This window comes from Phyllobates terribilis, unplaced genomic scaffold, assembly GCF_046119375.1.
Source record: "Phyllobates terribilis strain yellow unplaced genomic scaffold, ASM4611937v1 Scaffold_500__1_contigs__length_1315687, whole genome shotgun sequence".
Classification (NCBI taxonomy): Eukaryota; Metazoa; Chordata; class Amphibia; order Anura; family Dendrobatidae; genus Phyllobates; species Phyllobates terribilis.
In genome coordinates, this window is record NW_027363260.1 from 526014 (window position 1) to 552004 (window position 25991).

The 25991-nt window shown below is 42.4% G+C and overlaps 1 protein-coding gene across 2 annotated transcripts; it reads left to right on the plus strand.

Annotated features, from left to right (window-relative positions):
- The first annotated feature begins 1549 nt into the window (after positions 1 to 1549).
- On the plus strand, positions 1550 to 24936 carry LOC141230954 (uncharacterized). Of its 2 annotated transcripts, XM_073667655.1 has the most exons (7): positions 1550 to 1631; positions 16453 to 16602; positions 16732 to 16911; positions 17041 to 17119; positions 17203 to 17300; positions 17499 to 17589; positions 20411 to 24936. In XM_073667655.1, the coding sequence occupies exons 2-7, from the start codon at positions 16525 to 16527 to the stop codon at positions 21448 to 21450; spliced, it is 1566 nt and encodes a 521-aa protein (XP_073523756.1). In that variant the 5' UTR covers positions 1550 to 1631; positions 16453 to 16524; the 3' UTR covers positions 21451 to 24936. The 2 variants fall into 2 exon arrangements, with proteins under 2 accessions (XP_073523756.1, XP_073523757.1); XM_073667656.1 differs by lacking the exons at positions 1550 to 1631; positions 16453 to 16602 and having other exon boundaries at positions 16785 to 16911; positions 16997 to 17119; positions 20411 to 24935.
- Positions 24937 to 25991: the final 1055 nt, after the last annotated feature.

Genomic DNA, 25991 nt, shown 5'->3' on the forward strand with positions numbered 1-25991 from the left:
CTCCGCTCCGTACACCTCGTACACACGCGGCTCCGCTCCGTACACCTCGTACACACGCGGCTCCGCTCCGTACACCTCGTACACACGCGGCTCCGCTCCGTACACCTCGTACACATGCGGCTCAGCTCCGTACACCTCGTACACACGCGGCTCCGCTCCGTACACCTCGTGCACACGCGGCTCAGCTCCGTACACCTCGTGCACACGCGGCTCCGCTCCGTACACCTCGTGCACACGCGGCTCCGCTCCGTACACCTCGTACACACGCGGCTCCGCTTCGTACACCTCGTACACACGCGGCTCCGCTCCGTACACCTCGTACACACGCGGCTCCGCTCCGTACACCTCGTACACACGCGGCTCAGCTCCGTACACCTCGTACACACGCGGCTCAGCTCCGTACACCTCGTACACACGCGGCTCCGCTCCGTACACCTCGTACACACGCGGCTCCGCTCCGTACACACGCGGCTCAGCTCCGTACACCTCGTACACACGCGGCTCCGCTCCGTACACCTCGTACACACGCGGCTCAGCTCCGTACACCTCGTAAACACGCGGCTCCGCTCCGTACACCTCGTGCACACGCGGCTCCGCTCCGTACACCTCGTACACACGCGGCTCCGCTCCGTACACCTCGTACACACGCGGCTCCGCTCCGTACACCTCGTACACACTCGTACAAACGCGGCTCTGCTCCGTACACCTCGTAGACACGCGGCTCTGCTCCGTGCACCTCGTATACGCGCGGCTCTGCTCCCTGCGCCTCGTACACGCTCGTCTCTGCTCCATGCGCCTCGTACACTCTCGGCTCCGCTCCGTACACCTCGTACACGCTCGGCTCCGCTCCGTACACCTCGTACACACGCGGCTCCGCTCCGTACACACGTGGCTCCGCTCCGTACACCTAGTACACACGCGGCTCCGCTCCGTACACCTCGAACACATGCGGCTCCGCTCCGTACACCTCGTACACACGCGGCTCTGCTCCGTACACCTCGTACACGCGCGGCTCCGCTCCGTACACCTCGTACACGCGCGGCTCCGCTCCGTACACCTCGTACACGCGCGGCTCCGCTCCGTACACCTCGTACACACGCGGCTCCGCTCCGTACACCTCATACACGCGCGGCTCCGCTCCATACGCCTCATACACGCGTGCCTCCGTTCCCTACACCTCGTACACACGCGGCTGGCTCTGCTCCGTACACCTCGTACACACACGGCTCTGCTCCGTACACACGCTGCTCTGCTCCGTACACCTCGTACACACGCGGCTCCGCTCCGTACACCTCGTACACACGCGGCTCAGCTCCGTACACCTCGTACACACGCGGCTCTGCTCCGTACACCTCGTACACACGCGACTCCGCTCCGTACACCTCGTACACACGCGGCTCCGCTCCGTACACCTCGTACACACGCGGCTCTGCTACATCCACACTGTAAACCCCTCCTGACCCCACACATAAACTTCAGCTCATCCAGCACCATGACAACCAGCACAGCAGAGTCCTGCATCCACTGAGGCCCTGATCATGTGACCCCTGACTCCTCCCCTCCTGTGACCTCATCACAGCTCCTGTGCGCACAGAGCAGCCATATATGTGGTGGCGGCTCTGCAGGTGGAGGTATGTGGAGACCCCATTACTGGGCGCGGGGGGCATTAACCCCTTCAGCACGGAGACTCTTTTGGGGTCTTGTGTTGCCCCTTTATAAGAATCATAAGGTTTTTGTTCTGTTTCCTGTAATAGATACATACGACCCAACTATGGAGACAGGAAGGGAGGAAACGTATTGTTCTCATAGTACAGGACCCCTTTACTGCCCCACAGTGTAATGCCCCCATTATGCCCCTTATGCAGGATGTATGATGCCCCCCACACAGTGTAATGCCCCCATTATGCCCCTTATGCAGGATGTATGATGCCCCCACACAGTGTAATGCCCCCATTATGCCCCTTATGCAGGATGTATGATGCCCCCACACAGTGTAATGCCCCCATTATGCCCCTTATGTAGTATGTATGATGCCCCCACACAGTGTAATGCCCCCATTATGCCCCTTATGCAGGATGTTTGATGCCCCTACACAGTGTTATGTTCCCATAGTATCGCTTGAGGTCCTGCAGTTGGAATAATCCCTCTGGAATTGGTTTTCCCTCTCCCTGCTCCCCTACATGTAGACCCTCGAGCATGTATACATGCATGTAGGGGAGCAGGCCTTACTAGATATCGAGGCTTTGTACAGTAATATACCGCATGAGGACGGTATCAGAGGAGTAAGACGTTTCTTGAAATCGAGATCAATAGAGTGTAGCAGACATAATGACTTCATGGAGGATCTTCTAAAATTCACTCTTACTCATAACTTTTCTTTTTGACAGGAAGTACTTCCACCAGCTCAGGGGTACTGCGATGGGGAGCCCCTGGGCTCTCTCGTATGCTAACCTATTCCTGTTTGCACTTCACCTGTTTTTGCAAGGCCAATTTCGCTGTCGTCTCTGTACAAGTCTAGAGCTGAGATCTAGAGAGCAGGTGTCGGGAAGTCAGGGTGACTCGCCGGCGCCTGCACATAAGTTCCCTGCTCTACAAGGATACACAAACAGAAGGGAACTGCACCTTGTAAAAACAGGTGAAGTGCACAGGCGGGGGATCCAGCCACAAGAACTGCATGTCACAGGACACTGTGACATGCAGGGGAGGGGAGAAATATTTAAATTAAACAATTGGCCGAGGTTCCTTCACGTGCCCCGGACGGGAACCTATCGCAAGCCAGGAGTAATGAAAAGCAAATTCACAGCCGCAAGACCTCTAATACGGGGCATACAGGTAAGTATAGATTCACATTTCTGTCACCTGTGTGCCCATATTAGACGTCAGAAAAGTGCAGGGGGTGACAGATTCCCTTTAATGTCACAACTCTATATCCTGGGGCCAGAGGCTCCTTCCCTGTCCCTAACTCTAGGGGCTCCCTAGCTATCCCTGCTTCCCAGATTATTTCTAATGGTGAAGACTCTGGGGCCACATACCTTGTGAGCTCCTGAATCCACCCTCAGTCTATTCCCTTCCCTCACCCAGGGAAAAGGGGAGTAGTAGAATATGGCAATACACTAACCAGACTAACAAAGTAATACAAACAGGGATAAAAGAAAATACCAATCATACAAATATGAACTCACAAACAACAGAGGAAAACACCAGGGAGTGAAGGACAGGAAAAAAAGCTAACTCTGGCACTTCCTGATTGCCATAGGCCAGTATAAATAGGAGAGGCGAGTGGCCAACTCTGATCAGCAGAGAGCATCAGCAGCAAGCTTCCAGGAGCTCTCAACTAAAATAGATTAACACCTGCACTGCTAAAAGAAACCAGCACCATTTAATATGCAGGTGAAGGGCCTCTAATCAGTGCAGGAGTAAAAGACATCAGATTGCGGTCTCCTGGCTCTTCTCTGTCACGGTAAACCTGTGACATAAATACTTTGCCCCATTCTTGGTGCAGATAATAATGAACCCGGGACCCGTGAGATATTTAACACACAATAATTGAATAGGCAGGGGCGTATCATCCATAGTGACAGCCCACGTGGCCGCCATAATGCACGTGAATTGAGAAAGCTCGGTGATAGTTCTTGTTAAGTAAAGAAAAGTTTATTTTTGGACTTTGGTCTCCCTCATTCATCTCCATACCATCTGGTCCTGGCCTGCAAAGTACAACGGCAACATGCAGTCTGCAGAGTTGGGGTATATGACTCCACCAAATAAATATATATACACTGCTCAAAAAAAAAAGGGGACACTCAAATAACACATCCTAGATCTGAATGAATGAAATATTCTCATTAAATACTTTGTTCTGTACAAAGTTGAATGTGTTGACAACAAAATAACTCAAAAATCATCAATGGAAATCAAATTTATTAACCAATGGAGGCCTGGATTTGGAGTCATCCCCAAAATTAAAGTGGAAAAACACATCACAGGCTGATCCAACTTTGATGTAATGTCCTTAAAACAAGTCAAAATGGCTCACCATTGTGTGTGGCCTCCATGTGCCTGTATGACCTCCCTACTATGCCTGGGCATGCTCCTGATTAGGTTGCGGATGGTCTCCTGTGGGATCTCCTCCCAGACCTGGACTAAAGCATCCGCCAACTCCTGGACAGTCTGTGGTGCAACGTGACGGTGGATGGAGTGAGACCTGATGTCCCAGATGTCTTCAATCGGATTCTGGTCTGGAGAACGGGCGGGCCAGTCCATAGCTTCAATGCCTTCATCTTTCAGGAACTGCTGACATACTCCAGCCACATGAGGTCTGGCATTGTCCTGCATTAGGAGGAACCCAGGGCTAACCACACCAGCATATGGTTTCACAAGTGGTCTGAGGATCTCATCTCGGTACCTAATGGCAGTCAGGCTACCTCTGACGAGCACATGGAAGGCTGTGTGGCCCTCCAAAGAAATGCCACCCACACCATTACTGACCCACTGCCAAACCGATCATGCTGAAGGATGTTGCAGGCAGCAGATCGCTCTCCACGGCGTCTCCAGACTCTGACATGTCTGTCACACATGTGCTCAGTGTGAACCTGCTTTCATCTGTGCATAACGCACGGCGCCAGTGGCAACTTTGCCAATCCTGGTGTTCTGTGGCAAATGCCAAACGTCCTGCATGGTGTTGGGCTGTGAGCACAACCCCCATCTGTGGACGTGAGGCCCTCATACCACCCTCATGGAGTCGGTTTTCTTACCGTTTGTGCAGACACATGCACATTTGTGGCCTGCTGGAGGTCATTTTGCAGGGCTCTGGCAGTGCTCCTCCTGATCCTCCTTGCACAAAGGCGGTCCTGCTGCTGGGTTGTTGCCCTCCTACGGCCCCCTCCACGTCTTCTGGTGTACTGGCCTGTCTCCTGGTAGCCCCTCCAGCCTCTGGACACTACGCTGGCAGACACAGCAAACCTTGTTGCCACAGCTCGCAGTGATGTGCCATCCTGGATGAGCTGCACTACCTGAGCAACTTCTGTGGGTTGTAGAGTCCGTCTCATGCTACCACGAGTGTGAAAGCACAACCAGCATTCAAAAGTGACCAAAACATCAGCCAGAAAGCATTGGTACTGAGATGTGGTCTGTGGTCCCCAGCTGCAGAACCACTCCTTTATTGAGTGTGTCTTGATAATTGCCAATAATTTCCATCTATTGTCTATTCCATTTGCACAACAGCCTGTGAAATTGATTGTCAATCAGTGTTGCTTCCTAAGTGGACAGTTTGATTTCACAGAAGTTTGATTTACTTGGAGTTATATTCTGTTGTTTAAGTGTTCACTTTATTTTTTTGAGCAGTGTATATACAGTACAGACCAAAAGTTTGGACAGACCTTTTCATTTAAAGATTTTTCTGTATTTTCATGACTATGAAATTTGTACATTCACGCTGAAGGCATCAAAACTATGAATTAACACATGTGGAATTATATACTTAACAAAAAAGTGTGAAACAACTGAAAATATGTTTTATATTCTAGGTTCTTCAAAGTAGCCACCTTTTGCTTTGATGACTGCTTTGCACACTCTTGGCATTCTCTTGATGAGCTTCAAGAGGTAGTCACCGGAAATGGTTTTCACTTCACAGGTGTGCCCTGTCAGGTTTAATAAGTGGGATTTCTTGCCTTATAAATGGGGTTGGGACCATCAGTTGTGTTGTGCAGAAGTCTGGTGGATACACAGCTGATAGTCCTACTGAATAGACTGTTAGAATTTGTATTATGGCAAGAAAAAAGCAGCTAAGTAAAGAAAAACTAGTGGCCATCATTACTTTAAGAAATGAAGGTCAGTCAGTCTGAAAAATTGGGAAAACTTTGAAAGTGTCCCCAAGTGCAGTTGCAAAAACCATCAAGTGCTACAAAGAAACTGGCTCACATGAGGACTGCCCCAGGAAAGGAAGACCAAGAGTCACCTCTGCTTCTGAGGATAAGTTTATTCGAGTCACCAGCCTTGGAAATCGCAGGTTAACAGCAGCTCAGATTAGAGACCAGGTCAATGCCACACAGAGTTCTAGCAGCAGACACATCTCTACAACAACTGTTAAGAGGAGACTTTGTGCAGCTGGCCTTCATGGTAAAATAGCTGCTAGGAAACCACTGCTAAGGACAGGTTTTTTGACAAATTGTATGCGCTTCAGTACATGTCTTTTTTTTAGCAGTGGGACTTTACGGGGACTTCTTGCTAAGAAATTAGCTTCACACAGGCGTGTTCTAATTGTCACAGTTCTCACAAGTAACTTGAGACTTTGATCATCCTGGAGCTGATCATTGCCTGAGCCTTTGTCATTATGGCTATTCTTCGATCCATTCGAATTGTAGTCTTCCATTTTCTTCCACGTCTTTCTTGTTTTGCTTTTCATTTTAAAGCATTGGAGATCATTTTATCTGAACAGCCGATCATTGTCTGCACTTCTTTATAAACCATAACCAAAAAAGAACGAATGGAGCAAAAAATCCCATAATAAAATTAAAGATGGATGGTAATAAAAAAATACAAATTTTATTAATTCATTATTAAAATCTTATACAAAAATAGTAGAAAAAATGAAAATTGTATGGCGAATACACAAGAAAGATGTGCAGGTCAGGGCACATATATATCAATGAAAATATGATATTGATGCATGGGTAATAGGGCTATAAAAAGGTGTGATGTTTAGTAACTGTTCTAAGGTTGTAATTATCATTACACCCCCTATTACGCAGTGAAATAGCTAATATCTATTAATTGCTAAGTTATAATGGTGAGCTAACACTGCTAAGGAAATAATAGACCCCATAATAGGGCCGTCCTTACCCATGAGATACCGAGCCCGACTGTCCTGTCAAACTGCCCCAATGAGCATTTCACATGGATTGCTTCCTCAAGGGACCTGTGTATTAACGGTGTCTGCTTGATTATAACCCCCCCTGGATAATAGCAACAGGTGTGAGCGTTACAGCGCGTCTAATCGGCGCATGCAGGCGGGATATCCGGCAACACACACGTCACTTCTGGCAGATCTTAGAACGCCGTGTGTTCCAGGAAGAATGCTTCCTGTGACGTCATGTGGAACGCACGGCAGCGGGGATCAGAGGGAGTCCGTCTGCGCATGCGCACCAAGCGCATCAACACTCCGGATAAGTGCGGCATGTGAGCCGGAAGGCAGCAGGGAAACCCACCCATCAGCACACCCATCCCCTATTTGAACTGCCAATTCTAATATGTAAATATGTGAGTCCAATTGCAAAAATATTATACAATGGATACAGCCACAGAAAATGTTCTTAAAGTGTGCATAAAACAATTGTAAGCAAGACATTATTTGATGATTTTTCATGCTGTCATCATGAATACTAGCAATTTATGATGTCCAGCATTTAGAGCTTATTTGCATTAAGAGGAGGGGAATCAGCAATATATGCTGCCTTCACCCTCAAATAAGGGCCACCTGATTCACACCTGTTTCTTCACAGAATGATTGACCTCACTAAGTGAACTCCACACTGCTATGATTTTGAACACACCCACTTTCAATTAATTATTCAAATACACAGACTCAAAAACCTGCAGATCATGAATGCGGAGTCTGTTGGTTTTCTTAGAATCTACTGCACCAACTGGTAAAGTGTGACATGTGGTAATATAATATATACCAAAAACTGTGATTAATCTGGTTAGTCATATAGGACTGATATTATTTTGAACACTACTGTACAAGCCTCTGATTGGTCCGGTGATGCACTGTACTACTGTAGTGCTGTGTATTATCACTGCTTGTCATGTAACACTAACGGCCCCATACATGAGATAAGTGTTGGCTGAATGGTCATTTGGCAGACGGCTATCTCTCCAGACTCTCCCATACACACAAATATTCCAGCTTTCCTGTGGTCTGTATGAGAGAGTCGCCTCCAGACTTCTCTAGTGGAGGATTATCTACAGGAAGAACAAACGGATTAACCTCTGAAATTCAGGATGCCAGATCCTTCTCTGCCCTGACATCATCTGTCAGGAGTCCCCTAAATACATTATTTAGTCGATCAAACCCCCCGAAATCAGTGCTTTCATGCAACTTTAGTCTAATGTGTATGGGGGCGTTAATAGGTAACTTATTGGACGCTGCCTCTTGTCCGGCCTAATAGACTTTCGTGCATTGCAGGCCCAAACACCATTATTAGGCATTTAAGTATTGTAGTAACTAGGCGGCCACATACTATCGAGTACTTGGGGGAGGAGGGGCATTGAGCCGTACTCTGTCAAACCATCTTAGATGCCATGTTTGCTTTTCACAGCAGCAAGTGGTTAAATTGCCAGTGTTTTTGTTGCAGCCGCACCTGTGCCACCCTGCGATGTACATTTATGTTCTGGCATCCAAAAGAGTTAATGTTTTTTAAACAAATGTTTTTTAACTAGTGATGAGCGAGCACTAAAATGTTTGAGTGCTTGTTGCTTGGGTCGAGCAAAGCATAATGCTCTGGTGCTCGACCCAATGGAAGTCAATGGTTAATTCTAGCATTTTTCCGCCCCCTTATCCCCCCAAAATTTGGAGGGGGCCTAAAAATTGGTTAAATCAATATAAACAGTTCTCAAATGACATGGGAACATCATGAGAAAGACCCCTGAAAGCATCTTTGACTCTCAGGTCACTGCTGTGAACAATGTTGTCAGAGTATTATACCACTTTTATGGACTGACAATAAAACATACAAAAACAAAGCAAAAATGGATTTTCCTGAAAAAAAATATTAAGAAACATCCTTTCCAGGGTAATAACTTATATATAAGGCAAAATAAATGACCAAAAACAAAAATCCTCCACACCTTGGGCTATGTTCACACAAAGTATTTTTAATGCTTTTTTGCACTTTTGTATTTCTTTCAATGGTGAAAAATACATTCACTAGTAAATGTAATTTTAACATTTTACTACCTTACCTGGCCATGTGGTGTGTGAAACATGATCAGACATATCCAGGATGAACACTCATTTCCAGCTGATAATGCCATCTAGCACCTGTTCCTTTTTAAAAGCAGCTGACAGCATCATCAATAAGGAATAGATTTTTTTTGCAGCACAGAGTGTAATACAATATTCCTTGACTAGATGCCTGTAAGACGCTATCCCAACTGCTAGAGGTCACCCATACACGAATCTCAGATAAGAGAGGTAATATAGTACAATAGAAAATAGAATTTAACCGGCTCCAAAGAGGTTTTTTTGGTACATTGCAACACTAAACTGTGAAGGAATGCAAGATACCCTGTGTGCTTTTCAATTTCTAATTACAGATCACCGTTAAAAATTATGAATAGGTCAATGAATGCGTGGAAAAAAATCTATCAAGGATTGTTGTAGGGATGTATGCGACCAGAATGAACACGCATTTCCATCTGATAATACCATCTAGCACCTGTCCCTATTTTAAAAGCAGCTAACAGCGTTAGCAATAGGGAATAGATTTTTTTTTTCAGCACAGAGTATAATACAGACATCTAGTCAGGGATTATTGTATTATACTCCATGCTGAAAAAAAAATCTATTCCCTATTGATACCAGTCTTAACTGCATTTACAATAGGGGCAGATGCAAGGTATCATCATCTGGAGATGAGTTTTGTTCATTGTCGTCGAATCCATCTCAATCAATCAATTACTTGATTGATATTTTCCATGCACTCATTGACCGATTCATATTTTTTAACGGTGATTTTTACTCAAATTCATGAAAGCAGGCAGGGTTGCTTGCATCCCTTCACAGTATGTTGCTGCCACATCCAAAAAACCTTTTTGGAGGCGGTTAAAATCTATTTTTTCTTATACAATATTACCTCTCTTATCTGAGATTCGTGTACGGGTGACCTATAGCAGTAAGGATAGTGTCTTACAGGCATTTAGTCAGGGATTATTGTGAAACACTATCGCTGTCTGCAGTTAAAGGAAAAGGGAAAAACATATGTACACAGTTATCATAAAAGATGACCTGTCAAATGTTAAATCCCATCCATAGTTAATGGTGTTTGCCATCTCAAATATAGCAGGGAAAACACTCAACATAGGGACTGCGCTGACCATTTGTGTCAATCCTTTAATGTGCTGTCCCACCCCTTAAGAGTTTAAGCATAGCTGCTGACCACATTACATTCACCATCAGCTGGACAGGCCAGGGAGGGTCTAAACCACCACACATCTTGGGGTCTAGTCATAAGCCGCAATAAAATGATATAAAAAAATAAACCAAATCAGGGTTTTTTATATATATATATGACACAATCACCTCGTCCTTGATGTATGCTGTTGACATGTTTTGCTAACGTTGATTCTCTTTTATTTATGATCTCGTAAGTGTTCTCCTATTCGCTTTCTATGTTTTCTTTCGGTTTTACCAATATATTCAACATTACACTGGCAAGTAGCTTTGTAGATAATCCCCTAGGATCTGCAGTTAATTAAGGAGTTTATTTCATACATTTTACCAGTGACTTTACTGTCAAATGTCTTACATTGCACAATGGGCTTGCACGCCACACAGCCACTACATCTGAAACAGCCCTTGACCATAGATTGCAGCCAATCTGTTTCTGACTTTGAGACGTAGTGGCTATGTACAAGCCTATCCCTGAGAGATCTACCACTGCGGTATGTAATTTGGGAGTAGACCTGACATAACTACCAATGTCCTCATCCATGTGCAAGATTTTCCAATGTTTCTGGATAATTTCTTTGATCTTGTGGACCTTATTAGAGTAGGTGGTAATTAGCGTACAGATATTTTGTTCTTCAAGTCGTGGGGGGGGGGGTTTAGGAGGGCTGTGTGATCCTTCGCCAAGGTCGCTTCAAATGCCCTAGACAGAACTTTCCTCTGGTATCCTTTTTCGATAAACCTCTCATGCAGCTCTCTGGACTGTTGATTAAATACCGTATTTTCTGAACCGTTCCTCCGGACCCTCATAAAGTGCCCTTTGAGGATGCCATTTTTTAAAGGCAAGGGGTGATTGCTCTCCCACTTTAACAATGAGTTAGTGGCTGTTTTTTTACGGTATGTCTGAGTGGTGATGATACCACCCTCATTTTTACAAATAAGAATATCCAAAAAAAAGGTAGAGAATCCCTACCCATCTCATAGGTAAACCATAGGCTATTCTGATGAAGTGCCTTAACAAAAGTGTCAAACTTTGCAGAGTCTCCTTTCCGGAAAATTAGGATATCATCTATATATCTTATCCGCAGGGTTATCCTTTCACTGCCCTCCATTGGGTAATCCCCAAAAATGACCGTTTCCTCCCAACAGCCCAGGTAAAGATTGGAGTGTGATGGGGCACAGGGACTCCCCATTGCCCCCCCCCCCCTCTCCGAGCTGGTGGAAGTGCTCTTGGTCGAAGAGGAACACGTTTCTGTTAAGACAAAAGTCAAGTGACCTTTAAACCAAGTCATAGTTTTTAGCGAATAGATGTTCTCTGTTATGTAAGAAAAAGTTCACTGCTTCCAGACAATGTTCATGTTGTATTGATGCGTATAAGGATTCAACATCAATGTTAGCTAGCATGACGTCCTAGTCTACATATATGCATTCAAGTTTCATCAATAAGTCACTAGTGTCTCTGATATACAGTACAGACCAAAAGTTTGGACACACCTTCTCATTTAAAGATTTTTCTGTATTTTCAAGACTATGAAAATTGTACATTCACACTGAAGGCATCAAAACTATGAATTAACACATGTGGAATTATATACTTAACAAAAAAGTGTGAAACAACTGAAAATATGTCTTATATTCTAGGTTCTTCAAAGTAGCCACCTTTTGCTTTGATGACTGCTTTGCACACTCTTGGCATTCTCTTGATGAGCTTCAAGAGGTAGTCACCAGAAATGGTTTTCACTTCACAGGTGTACCCTGTCAGGTTTAATAAGTGGGATTTCTTGGCTTATAAATGGGGTTGGGACCATCAGTTGTGTTGTGCAGAAGTCAGGTGGATGCACAGCTGATAGTCCTACTGAATAGACTGTTAGAATTTGTATTATGGCAAGAAAAAAGCAGCTAAGTAAAAAAAAAAATGAGTAGCCATCACTACTTTAAGAAATGAAGATCAGTCAATCCGAAAAATTGGGCAAACTTTGAAAGTGTCCCCAAGTGCAGTTGCAAAAACCATCAAGCGCTACAAAGAAACTGGCTCACATGAGGACCGCCCCAGGAAAGGAAGACCAAGAGTCACATCTGCTTCTGAGGATAAGTTTATCCGAGTCACCAGCCTCAGAAATCGCAGGTTAACAGCAGCTCAGCTTAGAGACCAGGTCAATGCCACACAGAGTTCTAGCAGCAGACACATCTCTACAACTTTTAAGAGGAGACTTTGTGCAACAGGCCTTCATGGTAAAATAGCTGCTAGGAAACCACTGCTAAGGACAGTCAACAAGCAGAAGAGACTTGTTTGGGCTAAAGAACACAAGGAATGGACATTAGACCAGTGGAAATCTGTGCTTTGGTCTGATGAGTCCAAATTTGAGATCTTTGGTTCCAACCACCGTGTCTTTGTGCGACGCAGAAAAGGTGAATGGATGGACTCTACATTCCTGGTTCCCACCGTGAAGCATGGAGGAGGAGGTGTGATGGTGTGGGGGTGCTTTTCTGGTGACACTCTTGGGGATTTATTCAAAATTGAAGGCATACTGAACCAGCATGGTTACCACAGCATCTTGCAGCGGCATGCTATTCCATCCGGTTTGCGTTTAGTTGTACCATCATTTATTTTTCAACAGGACAATGACCCCAAACACACCTCTAGGCTGTGTAGGGGCTATTTGACCAAGAAGGAGAGTGATGGGGTGCTACGCCAGATGACCTGGCCTCCACAGTCACCAGACCTGAACCCAATCGAGATGGTTTGGGGTGAGCTGGACCGCAGAGTGAAGGCAAAAGGGCCAACAAGTACTAAGCATCTCTGGGAACTCCTTCAAGATTGGTGGAAGACCATTTCTGGTGACTACCTCTTGAAGCTCATCAAGAGAAGGCCAAGAGTGTGCAAAGCAGTCATCAAAGCAAAAGGTGGCTACTTTGAAGAACCTAGAATATAAGACATATTTTCAGTTGTTTCACACTTTTTTGTTAAGTATATAATTCCACATGTGTGAATTCGTAGTTTTGATGCCTTCAGTGTGAATGTACAATTTCCATAGTCAAGAAAATACAGAAAAATTTTTAAATGAGAAGGTGTGTCCAAACTTTTGGTCTGTACTGTACAAATTCAGACTTATGACAAATGGCCTAAGAACCTTGTCAAGGTAAATACCTAAATTCTGAGTCAGGCTGTCGACTTCTGCTACAATTGGCCGGCCCTTAAGGGGACAACTTGTGTATTTTGGGGAGACTATAAAAAATGACCATTATAGGAAAATTTGGACAGAAGAAATCATATTCTTTTTTACTAATTTACTAAGAATATGATTTCCTCTGTCCAAATTTTTCTATAATGGCCACTTTTTACAGATATTTACGTTGACAAGTTTCTTAGGCCATTTGTTATTAATAGTAGTGTGAATAGATATGAACACAAAACTGGCAGACTTTAAATGGAGTATGATATTGGTCACATTCCCAATGGTTTTCGGCAGTGGCCTAATAGATATGATATTGGTCAGCGACCAAGTGTTAATATGTTTGAACACACAACTGGCAGACTTTAAATGGAGTATAATATATGTCAAGTTCCCAGAAATGTCAGGGTTATTTCAGCAGTAATATAGGATCACGTCTGATGACCATGGTTTTATGTAGTGGCTTTAAAGATATGGTATTGGTCAGCGACCAAGTGTGAATAAGTTTGAGCACACAACTGGCAGACTTTAAATGGAGTATAATATTTGTCATATTCCTAAAAATGTTAGGGTTATTACCACAGTAATATATGATCACGTCTGATAACTACGGTTTTAGGCAGTGGCCTTATAGATATGGTATTGGTCAGCAACCAAATGTGAATAGGTTTGAACACACAACTGGCAGACTTTAAATGGAGTATAATATTTGTCACGTTCCCAGAAATGTCAGGGTTATTACCACAGTAATATTGGATAATGTCTGATGACCATGGTTTTTGGCAGTGGGCTAATAGATATGGTATTGGTCATCGACCAAATGTGAATAGGTTTGAACACACAACTTTCAGACTTTAAATGGAGTATAATATTTGTCACATTCCCAAAAATGTCAGGGTTATTAGCGCAGTAATATAGGATCATGTCTGATGACCACGGTTTTAGACAGTGGCCTTATAGATATGGTATTGGTCAGCAGCCAAGTGTGAATAGGTTTGAGCACACAACTGGCAGACTTTAAATGGAGTATAATATTTGTCATATTCCTAAAAATGTCAGGGTTATTACCACAGTAATCTAGGATCACGTCTGATGGCCATGGTTTTATGCAGTAGTTTAATACATATGGTATTAATCAGCACCCAAGTGTGAATAGGTTTGAACACACAACTGGCAGACTTTAAATGGAGTATAATATATGTCATGTTCCCAAAAATGTCAGGGTTATTACCGCAGTAATATAGGATCACGTCTTATGACCATGGTTTTAGGCAGTAGGCTAATAGATATGGTATTGGTCAGCAACCAAGTGTGAATAAGTTTGAGCACACAACTGGCAGACTTTAAATGGAGTATAATATTTGTCATATTCCTAAAAATGTCAGGGTTATTACCACAGTAATATAGGATCACGTCTGATGACCATGGTTTTATGCAGTAGTTTAATACATATGGTATTAATCAGCACCCAAGTGTGAATAGGTTTGAACACACAGCTGGCAGACTTTAAATGGAGTATAATATTTGTCTCATTACCAAAAATGTCTGGGTTATTACCACAGTAATATAGGATCACGTCTGATTACCATGGTTTTAGGCAGTGGCCTAATCGATATGGTATTGGTCAGCAATAGGTCTGAACACACATGGTAGACTTTAAATGCAGTATAATATTTGTGTACGTTCCCAAAAATGTCTGGATTATTACTGCAATAATATAGGATTCACTTCTGATGATGGACAAGTTTCTCTGCTTCCACATTACTGCAATTCTATTAAAATCAACCAAATCTGGCTGTATTCTGCTAACAAGGAAATGGAGCAGTACAAATTGTGTATTATATTGACTTTCAATAAAATAATCAGGAGTAAGAGCAAAAAGATTATTAGCCCTGATATCTAGGGCTATGAATATGAGAAACAGCAGCAGAAGTAAAATGCAATGACCCTATTCTGTTGTATATGCTCTACACAATTATTGCCTGGCTAACTCCTGCTATCACCAGGATTAATATGCATCAAAATTAGTCCTTAGAAGGACTGTTAGTATAGATTTGTAATGCTGTGGAATACCTCACTAAAACAACCGCCAATTCTTTCCCTCATTCATCTCCAGCTCTCTCTACTCTGCCTGCTTGACAGTTAGACTGTGACGATCAAAGGGTCCTTGGTTTTATATAGACCCATTGACGCTATTGCCAACGTAGCTGAGGCATTACAGTTAACGCATGTTAATTTGCTGTCTAAACAGTGCCAAACATGCAGGGCGGGTACTCGAGCTCCTGCCCAAGCGTTTCAAAATTACTCGCCAAGCATTCAGCATCTTGAGAACTGAGATGCTCGGGCAAGTACCGAATAGTGGCGAGAATGCTTGCTCATCACTATTGTAAACATGTTAAAAATAACAAAATGTGTCTTATGCTTTTTGCATGATTTTTTTTTACAAAAATTGTTGTTGCCAATTTTCTTTTGAAACATTTTAATATCTGCTTTTTTTCTGGTGTTTTTCTTGTAATATAGGAAAGCCTAAGGTCAGAAATAAACCCCATAAAACACTGTACATGGAGACTTTGGTATCTAATAATTTCTGTCAGAGGTGTTTTTGGAAACAAAAAAGTTTTTATAAATGCCTCAAGCTTCTGCGTGTGAATCAGACATGAGACCTTACGTGAAGATTACAGTCCGGGGAAGACGGGAAACATTCATATAGACAGTCGGTGGTGATGTGGTCAGTGACAGACTCTGCCAAATATGTTTCTAGAGCTGTAGTAGATGATGAAGATGTCGTCCTCATCATGAAGTATTTATTTCTTATGTCACGTGTAATGAATATCTCCTGCAGTATTGCTAATGTCGATTCCGGTCTTGGTAAATGAGACGCAAACTAACATTATGGAAGATGAGTCTATGAGAAATGTATTCAGCTGCAGACTTCGAGAAAGAAACTACTTGTTGTTCGTGGCCTAAAATATATAGGTTTTATTAGTAGGTATAAAGAAAAAAACTAAATACTTGAAAATAATAAATCTCCTCTTGTTTAACCTTATTATCTCCAGTAATTGTATTATTACACAGGATTTTTATGATGTTACATCGGCTCATCTTCTTCTCATTCAGGTCTCTACAATATTGGATCCTCTCAGTGAAGATCTTAGATTTAAGAGAATTTTCCTGATTTAGCCATCAAGAATGGATATGGACAGAGACAACATGGCAGAGAAAATATTACACCTCACCCTAGAGATCCTCTCCCTGCTTACTGGAGAAGTGAGAGATTCTGATTATGTCACATTACACCATTCTTATCTATGGGAATAACAGATGTACAGAACTGGAGAGGTGAGGACTCTGGAAATGTTTGTAGTGAGATTTATTAATGTGTCTCTCCATAACCAGGATTACACAGTAGTGAAGAAGACTTCTAGTGAGTGCTGTCAGGACCCTGTGTCTGAGGGATGGGAAAGACCCCTGAGCCCAATAACAGGGCCTCCACCTCAACCCCGGATGCATGAGGACATCAATGACCAGAAGATCCTAGAACTCGCCTACAAGATGATTGAGCTGCTGACTGGAGAGGTGACACTGCTGGGAATGCTGGGACATTATACATTAATGCTATGATGGGATAGGCGGGGATGATGGTATCATTGTATGTGTCAAGTTCCTATAAGGTGTCAGGATGTCGCTGTCTATTTCTCCATGGAGGAGTGGGAGTATTTAGAAGGACATAAAGATCCGTACAAGGAAGTCATGATGGAGGTTCCCCAGTCCCTCACATCACCAGGTAATAGACAGGACTGAATACACACGGCCTATAATTATCTGTATGTAAAGAATGAATTCAGTCCCTGTATGTGTTTCCTCCAGATCTATCCAGTAAGAGGACAACACCAGAGAGATGTCCCCATCCTCTTCTTCCACAGGACTGTAAACAAGAAGATCCCAGTGTTCCTCAGGATCATCAGGTAGATGGAGAGAAGGTGTCATGAGATCTCCCCTATGATGTGTAGACGGCTGTGAAGGTTTTGTGCTCAGTCTTGTTTTATCCACCAGTATTATATGTTTTATACTTGTGTAATGATAACGGTGGAGATGACAGGATTAAAGCTGATCATAGATGGGACTTCTCCATCTGTCTGTGACTTTTACAATATTTGTTTCAGGGTGAAGATTTGACCCATATTAATACTACAGAGACATATGTGAGGGGTGATGAGCGGTGTAAAGAGGAGATTCCTACATATGACTACCCAGGTGAGTAGTGACCACTAAATACAGAGTAACAGAATCTTCTCTGTCACCGGCTGTGGCTGCTTTATCGGTGGTGTAGTCCGGCCGTATCACAATCGTGTGATCACCATGTTGCCGCTAGAGCATAACATTCTCCACTGGTTACTCTTTTTTTACTGATGAAGACTGTTAAGTTTGATCATTTCAGTAGATGTGTTATTGTCTATAGTCACAGTTTTGACTACAGTAGTTGGTGCCCAACATACTCTGATTTAACCCCTTCCTGCAGCCAGTTTTCTGTTCCTAATCAGGCCCCATTTTTCAAATCTGACATGTGTCACTTTATGTGGTGATAAGTGTTGGAATTCTTCACTAAGGATAATGGGAAGCAAATGGACCTTACAAATTATTTTACATCTCTTGAATCTAACACCCACGGTTCAGCGCAGGCTCCGGTGCTGAGCCCACACTGAACCGAGCACATCTCAGCTGATGAATACAACTGACATGTGCCCGCAACAGCCGCGCATGGCAGACCCCTATGGTTGTCATGTCCTGATTGCTATGAGCGCCGCCCAGTGGTCGACACTCATAGCAAGTGAGCATTTCTGCTGCATACAGAGGATCTGCTCGTCGCCTCTATGCAGCAGAGCCGATCGGGCAAGTGCTGCTTCTAGTCTCCCATGAAGACTATTGAAGCATGCAAAAAGTAAAAAAAAAATGTTTTTAAAAATATTAAAAAAATATAAAAAATTAAATCACCCCCGTTTTGCCCCATTCAAAATTAAAAAAACAAAAAACAAAAACCCACATTCACATATTTGGTATCGTCGCATTCAGAATCGTCCGATCTATCTAAAAAAATAATTAATCCGATCAGTAAACGGTGTAATGAGAAAAAAATTCTAAACTCCAGAATTACATTTTTTTGGTTGCCGCAACATTGTAATAAAATGCAATAACGGGCGATAAAAACATCGGATCTACCCCAAAATGGTATCAATAAAAACGTCAGCTCGGCCCGCAAAAAATAAGCCTTCATTCTGCCCCAGATCACGAAAAATGAAGACGCTATGGGTCTCGGAAAATGGCGCCTTTTTTTTTTTTTTTTTTTTTTTTTTAGCAAATTTTGGATTTTTTTTCACCATTTAAATAAAAAGAACCTGTACATGTTTGGTGTCTACAAACTTGTAATTACCTGGAGAATAATAATGGCAGGTCAGTTTTAGCATTCAGTGAACGTGGTAAAAGAAACTCCAAAAAACAACTGTGGAATTGCTTTTTTTTGCAATTTGACCGCACTTGGATTTTTTTCCTGTTTTCCAGTACACGATATGGTAAAACCAGTGATGGTGTTCAACAGTACAACTTGTCTCGCAAAATATAATCCCTCGCATGGCCATATTGCCTGAAAAATAAAAATGCTATAGCTCTGAGATACACAAAAATGGAAAACCCCATGGTTGTTAAGGGGTTAATGCAAATTTTGCTGAAATAGTTTGCAGACACAATGTATTGGGGGCACTGTTCATGGTCACCAGGCAGCTCAAATGATGGCCACCACGAACAGCCTTGGCACTATCTACCCCGTTTTCCAGATCCCTGGGATTACCTTGCCCATCACGCTTTAACCCCTCTACATGGATCTGGACTTACACAGAGACCCCTAGGCTTGGGCCACGGTGTTACCTAATGTTCTGTGGAGTGAGATGGGAAGAAGAATAGTCAGGTTTCCGGGTCAGAACCAGGAGGGCAAAGAAAATACAAAATCAGAAGACGCAGAAGGAGTCCATAAATGGCCCGGGGTAACAACAGGAAACAAATACACAAGTGGGGAGCAGAGCACAAAGAACTGAACCAGAGGAGAACAAGGCTGTATCTGGCAGCTTCGGGCAATATGCTCCTAGCTTTAGTATGGTGTAGTGCTTTACAATTGGCTGAAACAGAGAGAAGATTACGCCAGCTGGACAGCACAAACACCCATACTGCCAGACTGGATGGTACTATAGGTCCCATGCACCCTAGCCTGCACCACCCAGAGCTTCTGGTTCCAATGTCTCCATCACTAGTGCTGCCTGCAGAATGAATAAGGTGGCTCCTGGTTACAAAAGCAGACGTTGCAGGGGCAGATCCCAGAGGAGATGGGACCCACCGTTTGCTGAAGCCCTAATATGACAAAATGGCAGAAAACCAGAGATACTCCATCTTGGAAATTATAACCCACAATGAATTAATCTTTAGAAGTAGTAACTATTTTGAAACCACAGACACTTTCTGGAAATTAGCACACAGTGGATTTTGGAAAGTGAAAATTGCAAATATACCATTTTATTACCCAACACATAGTACCAAGATTGTGTTCCAGGAGACACACATCGTAAATTAAGTGGATTCTTCTCACTAGAATAATGCCAAATACATGGATGCTAAATGTGATTTGGGCACACTGCAAGGCTCAGAAGCGAGGGGAAGATTTGACTTTGGGAGAGCGGATATTGCCGAATTGGTTTATGGAAGCCATGTTGCTTTTCTGGAACCTTTGAGCCACTAATAATGTGGGAACCTCTGTTTTTCCACTGACAGATGATGGGCCTGAGTGGGTTTTTTTTTGTGAGTTGAGCAGAAGTTTTTATCGGTATCACTTTTGCCTATATAACATTGTTTGTTGGCTTTTTATTCCAGATTTGGGGGGCAGAATGAACAAATAGTTGAACACCACACTCTACTTGTTCATCCTATGAGGTTGTCTTGGTGAATAATTCAATATTTTTACATAACTTGGCATTTTTATAGATAACTTAACTAGAAATGTTCAAAAATATATAATTGTTTTTATTCTTGGCAGATGACTGTACAAGGAGATCAGAGGGACAACTGACATCTTCAATTTTTAAATCATATGATCCTGAGATCCCACAGGATACAATTCAAGTGAATTCCATTACTCCAGATATACCATCGTCCCTTCACAGCAAAGATTTGTCATCTGATCCTATGAAACAGGTCCTGTCTTCTGATTCATTACCGATCACTAAGGAAAATCGAAGTCACAAAATAAGCATTAAAAAACGAATTGCTCCTAAAGCAAAGACGCCATTTTCACGTTCAGAATATGGAAATAGTTTTCCCCTCCAAAAGTCTTTTCTAAAAGATCAAAAAATTCACACAGCGGAGAATAGATTTTCTTGTTTCAAATGTGGGAAATGTTTTAAAGAGAAATCAGACCTTGTTAGTCACCAGAGAACTCACACAGAGGAGAAGCCATATTCATGTTCAGAATGTGGGAAATGTTTTTTTTGGAATTCATATCTTGTTAGTCACCAGAGAAGTCATACAGGGGAGAAGCCTTTTTCATGTTCAGAATGTGGGAAATGTTTTAACCTGAAAGCGCATCTTCTTGGCCACCAGAAAATTCACACAGGGGAGAAGCCTTTTTCATGTTCAGAATGTGGGAAATGTTTTGTAGATAAATCAAGTCTTATCAAACACCAGAGAACGCACACAGGGGAGAAGCCTTTTTTATGTTCAGAATGTGGGAAATGTTTTGCAGAGAAATCAAGTCTTATTCCACATCAGAGAACTCACACTGGGGAGAAGCCTTTTCATGCTCAGAATGTGGGAAATGTTTTACAGAGAAATCAAGTCTTCTCAAACATCAGAGAACTCACACAGGGGAAAAGTTTGTTTCATGTTCAAAATGTGGGAAATGTTTTACACAGAAATCAAATTTTGTTAGGCACCAGAGAACTCACACCGGGTAGAAGCCTTTTTCCTGTTCAGAGTGTGAGAAATGTTTTAACCACAAATCAGATTTTGTTAAGCACCAGAGAACCCACACAGGGGAGAAGCCTTTTTCTTGCTCAGAATGTGGAAAATGTTTTCTGAATAAATCTCTTCTTAGTCACCAGAGAAGTCACGCAGGGTAAAAACATTTTTTATTTTCTTAATATGAGATTTTTTTTTACTTGAAAATCAATTCTCAATTCTTTTTTCATGTTCAGAATGTTGGAATGTTTTACTCGAAAATTGTATCTTCTTAAAGGGGTTTTCCACTACTCCCGTTGTTATGCCTCATGTTTGCCTTGATTAAATAAAAACACTAATACTCAGATCCTGTGCTGGCGCTGGTACAGCAGTGTCGGGACTCACGTTCCTTGGGCTCACTTGAGGTTGTTATATCACACGAGCCCTGAGCCTAATCAGTGTCGGCTTCACTGTCACTACCTTCGGACATATTGAACATCAATACGAAGCCAGGGAAATGGATGCTATCTGACTTCTTTGTGAGGTTAGATTTGTTTGAAAGTGGGGACAGTGACGCCAGCACTGATTGGGAGCAGGGCTTACATGACGTAACAACCTCACATGAACCCTGAGAATGCAAGTGATGGGAGGTTTGTATAAGTGTTTTTATCTTAATAGGACCAAACAAGAGGAATGAGAGGGGGTTGTTAAACCCTTTTAAACATCAAAAATCCCACACAGAGATAAGTCATTATCATACATAGTGTGAAAAATGAATTACTGGAAAACTCGTATCAAGAATTAACTCAAATGGGAAGAAACTATATATGTTACTGACAAATTGTACAAAAGCATAACAATCGTATAATTAAATGAGAAAGGGAAATTACCTTAGAACTTACCATAGTTTTTGGCCTATAATATACACTTTTAGCAAGAAAAAAATCTTGCTAATAAATGAGTAGGTGTTATAGACTGGAGGCAGCTTCCTGTAACAGGAGAATGCTGAGACACTGTCCTTCCTGATCACTGAGAGAACTGCTCTCTCTCCTCTAGCCCCAAATTTATGTAACTGATTGATGCAGAGCAGGAAAGGAAGGTACCGGGACCTTCACAGAGGTTGCACTTCCAGAGTGAGCAGCTGAAGGACCTTATATCTGATTAGCTCAAGGACCTTTCAGATCATGTAACACTGTTTTACATATTTTCAAAAGTTGTCAGGTTTAGTTATGAAATGAGCCATTTCTTAATGATTTTGACCTTCTGAATTAAAATCTGACAGTGAAGTGGGCATGACTTGGCATCCGAAGAAGATTGCCCCTTGACTGCAGTGCTCTGGCAGCCTGTGCCATTATTTAGCGACTACCTCAGCACCTGTCCTATTAATATAGCTCCAGCACTGTCCCATTACCCAGGAACGATGACCAGACGGCTCCAGCCATGATATCATTATTGACAAAGCCTTAGGGTCCTGCTCCCTAAACACCTTCCACGTGATGTCCTAACCAGAATCCACTTCTTTCATATTAAAGAGTACCTGATCTTCTGCTCAAGAAAGAAATGGAAACTCCCCAAAACTTTCAACCAAGTGAAGATTTTCTATTATGTGTCCTTTACTACCATTTGCTTTTGCAGGAATCTGTCCCCCATTACCTCTAGTCTCAGGGAGAACATGATCATTTACAGTTGGGACTTCCCCTTAAATCTCCTCATTAACCACAGCAATGCCTGGCACTCCATCGCAATATACGAAGAGGGTAGAGACCTACTGAGAAGATGGGACTTCAACATCTCAGATCATCCTCCAGAGGAAAATTTGAACCCATGTCGAAGGGAGAACGTCTGGCAAACTGTCCCTTCCAGAAAAACAGGAAAAGACCGCTGAGGTTACTTAGGCATGTATTTGGGTGTCTGTCGGAGTTGTGTGCCTACCTCGGCATTGACAAAGTACTCTCACATAATTGACCTCTTATTTGTCTTGCTTATCTTTTAAGTTGTTTTTTTCTTTTTTCTTTTTTTTTTGTTTAGTCTATCTGTGGTTTTAGTTAGTGTAACTGATATTCCCCTTATTTTGTTAGTGTCTTAAGTCTATCTCAGATGGCTCTTAACCCTTTACGACCTTGGACGTATCCATATGTCCAGGTCGGTAGGTACTAAGGTCCGTCATCTGTCAATTGAAATATAGAAGGCTTCCACGTTACTGGTAGTACAAAGGCTCTGGAAAAGCGTTATGGCTCTCGCCCTCCCAAAAGAAATTCAGCAAATTCTGCGCTCCCAAATCCAAATACCCCCTCCCTTCTGAGCCCCAGTACTTAATCTTTAATGCACATTTGTCAGGGTGATAGCATCCTGACACTCCTTTATTATTCACCAGCTTTCATTGAAGCTTTGCAGGTGATAAGAAACCACTGGAACGTGATGAAAATAACATAGTTCATTTAGCATCATAGGATCCTCGTCCTGTGCAGTCCTGGTGGTCAGTGGTGAGAATGTATTGTAATTGACACAGTCTATTATCACTCCGCCTTCACATCATTGTTGCCTTCTGGGACTTCCGGAAAGCGGCTGTTTCTTCTTGTAACTTTTGAGAATCTCTGGAATTTAGAAATATCAAAAGTCTTTATTAAGATAAAATTCATAATTGCAGTAACTTGATTGAAGTCTTCATTCCCTAATCTAATACCAAATCTGGCAGCTTCTTAACCTATAATATCACAGTGTAACATAGCAATCAGTAATATTCATCAAATTATTATCAAAATATTAATATAAATTATGTTTGGAATAATAAATCAATAATAGATAATTCATTATTAACCAAGTTTTTCATGTGATAGAACATTTTTATATAATAGGTGTAATTACTTTTTCAACCCATAAGTGTCAGTGTGTTTTGATGTAACAAGTGTTTATATCTTTACTAGAATGTTGTGTACTGTGTAAAGGTCACTAAACTTCTCTATGTACGGTATAAAGGTCAATATAATTCCTTATGTTTTGTATAAGCATCACCATAATCCTTTGTATACTGTACTAAGGTCAGTACATTGATCTACTGTATATACACTATAAAGGTCATTAAAATGCTCTGTGAAGTATATAAGACCCTTAGAATGCTCTGTACATTGTATAAAGGTCACTAAAATGCTCTGTGCTCTGTACACGTTAATAGAAAACTCTATACACCATGTAAACACCAATGCATAGCTTATAAAGGTTGCTAGAATGCTATTTATACTGTACTAGCTGTACTACGCGGCTTCGTCCGGGTTAATAAATGGTGTTAGCAAAATAGAATGTGTTAACAAAAATTTATTCTCCACACAAATAAAACAAAACAAATAGAAATGTAATTATTAAGAGACCATATCCATTTTTCCTATCTGAACTTTAGAATTATCCTGATAGTTTATGGTCTGACTGGTAACAAAAGCCAACATGTTTCAAATCTCCAACCATTTCCTGTGCCCTGGTGGAAGAAATAGCAATTCTCTTAGTGGCAAGTCGGCCTTCTCTCTGCTGAGATGACTCATTGGCCCTTGAGGAAGCAGCTGTTCTTCTCTTATCTGCAAGCCTCGCTTCCCTCTCCTCAGAAAGTTCATTGGCCTTTGAGGAAGCAGCTCTTGTTTTCATGTCTGCAAGCCTCGCTTCCCTCTCCTCAGAAAGTTCATTGGTTCTTGAGGAAGCAGCTCTTGTTCTCTTTTCTGCAAGCCTTGCTTCCCTCTGCTCAGAAAGTTCATTGGCTCTTGATGAAGCAGCTGCTGTTCTCATGTGTGTCAGCCTTGTTTCTCGGTCTTCACATTTTTCATTGGCCTGTAATGCTGCTTTTCTTTTCGCATCAGCTGACATTTGTGCCATGAAATTCCTTTTCTTATGAGGCATTATTGTGGTAAAAATAGTCTGTAACTGGCAGTTTCTATATCCTCTCACATACAAGTAATGTGACTGACATCAGCCTTTCCACCAACACATCCTAACTGACATCTTATTACCTTACACAAGCTTTGTTATACTGAGAATGTCCTTTATGATAAAAAGGAGGAACAAGGAGCAAAATGGTAAAGAGCAATAGAAATTTTAATAATTAAGTTAAATATCCATTTAAGGCAGGAGTCTGCCATAATAACATGTAGCCCTGGTCAGTAAGTAACAAATGCCTTACCAAGGGATAGCCTCTTGAGAAAGCCAAGAAACTGCTAGTCGAAACGTACATTGGGGCTCCTTCTTACCACGGTTTACCACCTTCCCCGCGCTCTCCATCTATCCCTTGGTAAGGCATTTGTTACTTACTGACCAGGGCTACATGTTATTATGGCAGACTCCTGCCTTAAATGGATATTGTGTGTACCCCTGGTTTATATTTTATTTCTTCTTTTTTGCCTGCCGTGCTCTTTCCCATCTTCCTTGCCTTTACCCAATGCAATGGTCTGGGGGTTATGAGCTTATGAGTACTGGGTGTTCCGGATAGTATGCACTTTTCTCTCGTTCCATGCTATGACTATATTACCTATGTGATGATGTTTATTTATTGAACTTAATTATTAAAATTTCTATTGCTCTTTACCATTTTGCTCCTTGTTCCTCCTTTTTATCATGTTCTTCGGAGTTGGTATATTTAGGCTGATTCTGGCACTGTCCAACTGCATCAGCCATGTTTCTTTCTGCCTTTTTTTACACATAGG

Bases quoted from the DNA above. Each gene is read 5' to 3' on its own strand.
- LOC141230954 (XM_073667655.1), top strand. From the start codon at position 16,525: ATGGATATGGACAGAGACAACATGGCAGAGAAAATATTACACCTCACC. The intron at 16,603-16,731 runs GTGAGAGATTCT...CTCCATAACCAG, and splicing joins TCTCCCTGCTTACTGGAGAA to GATTACACAGTAGTGAAGAA. The intron at 17,590-20,410 runs GTGAGTAGTGAC...TATTCTTGGCAG, and splicing joins TCCTACATATGACTACCCAG to ATGACTGTACAAGGAGATCA.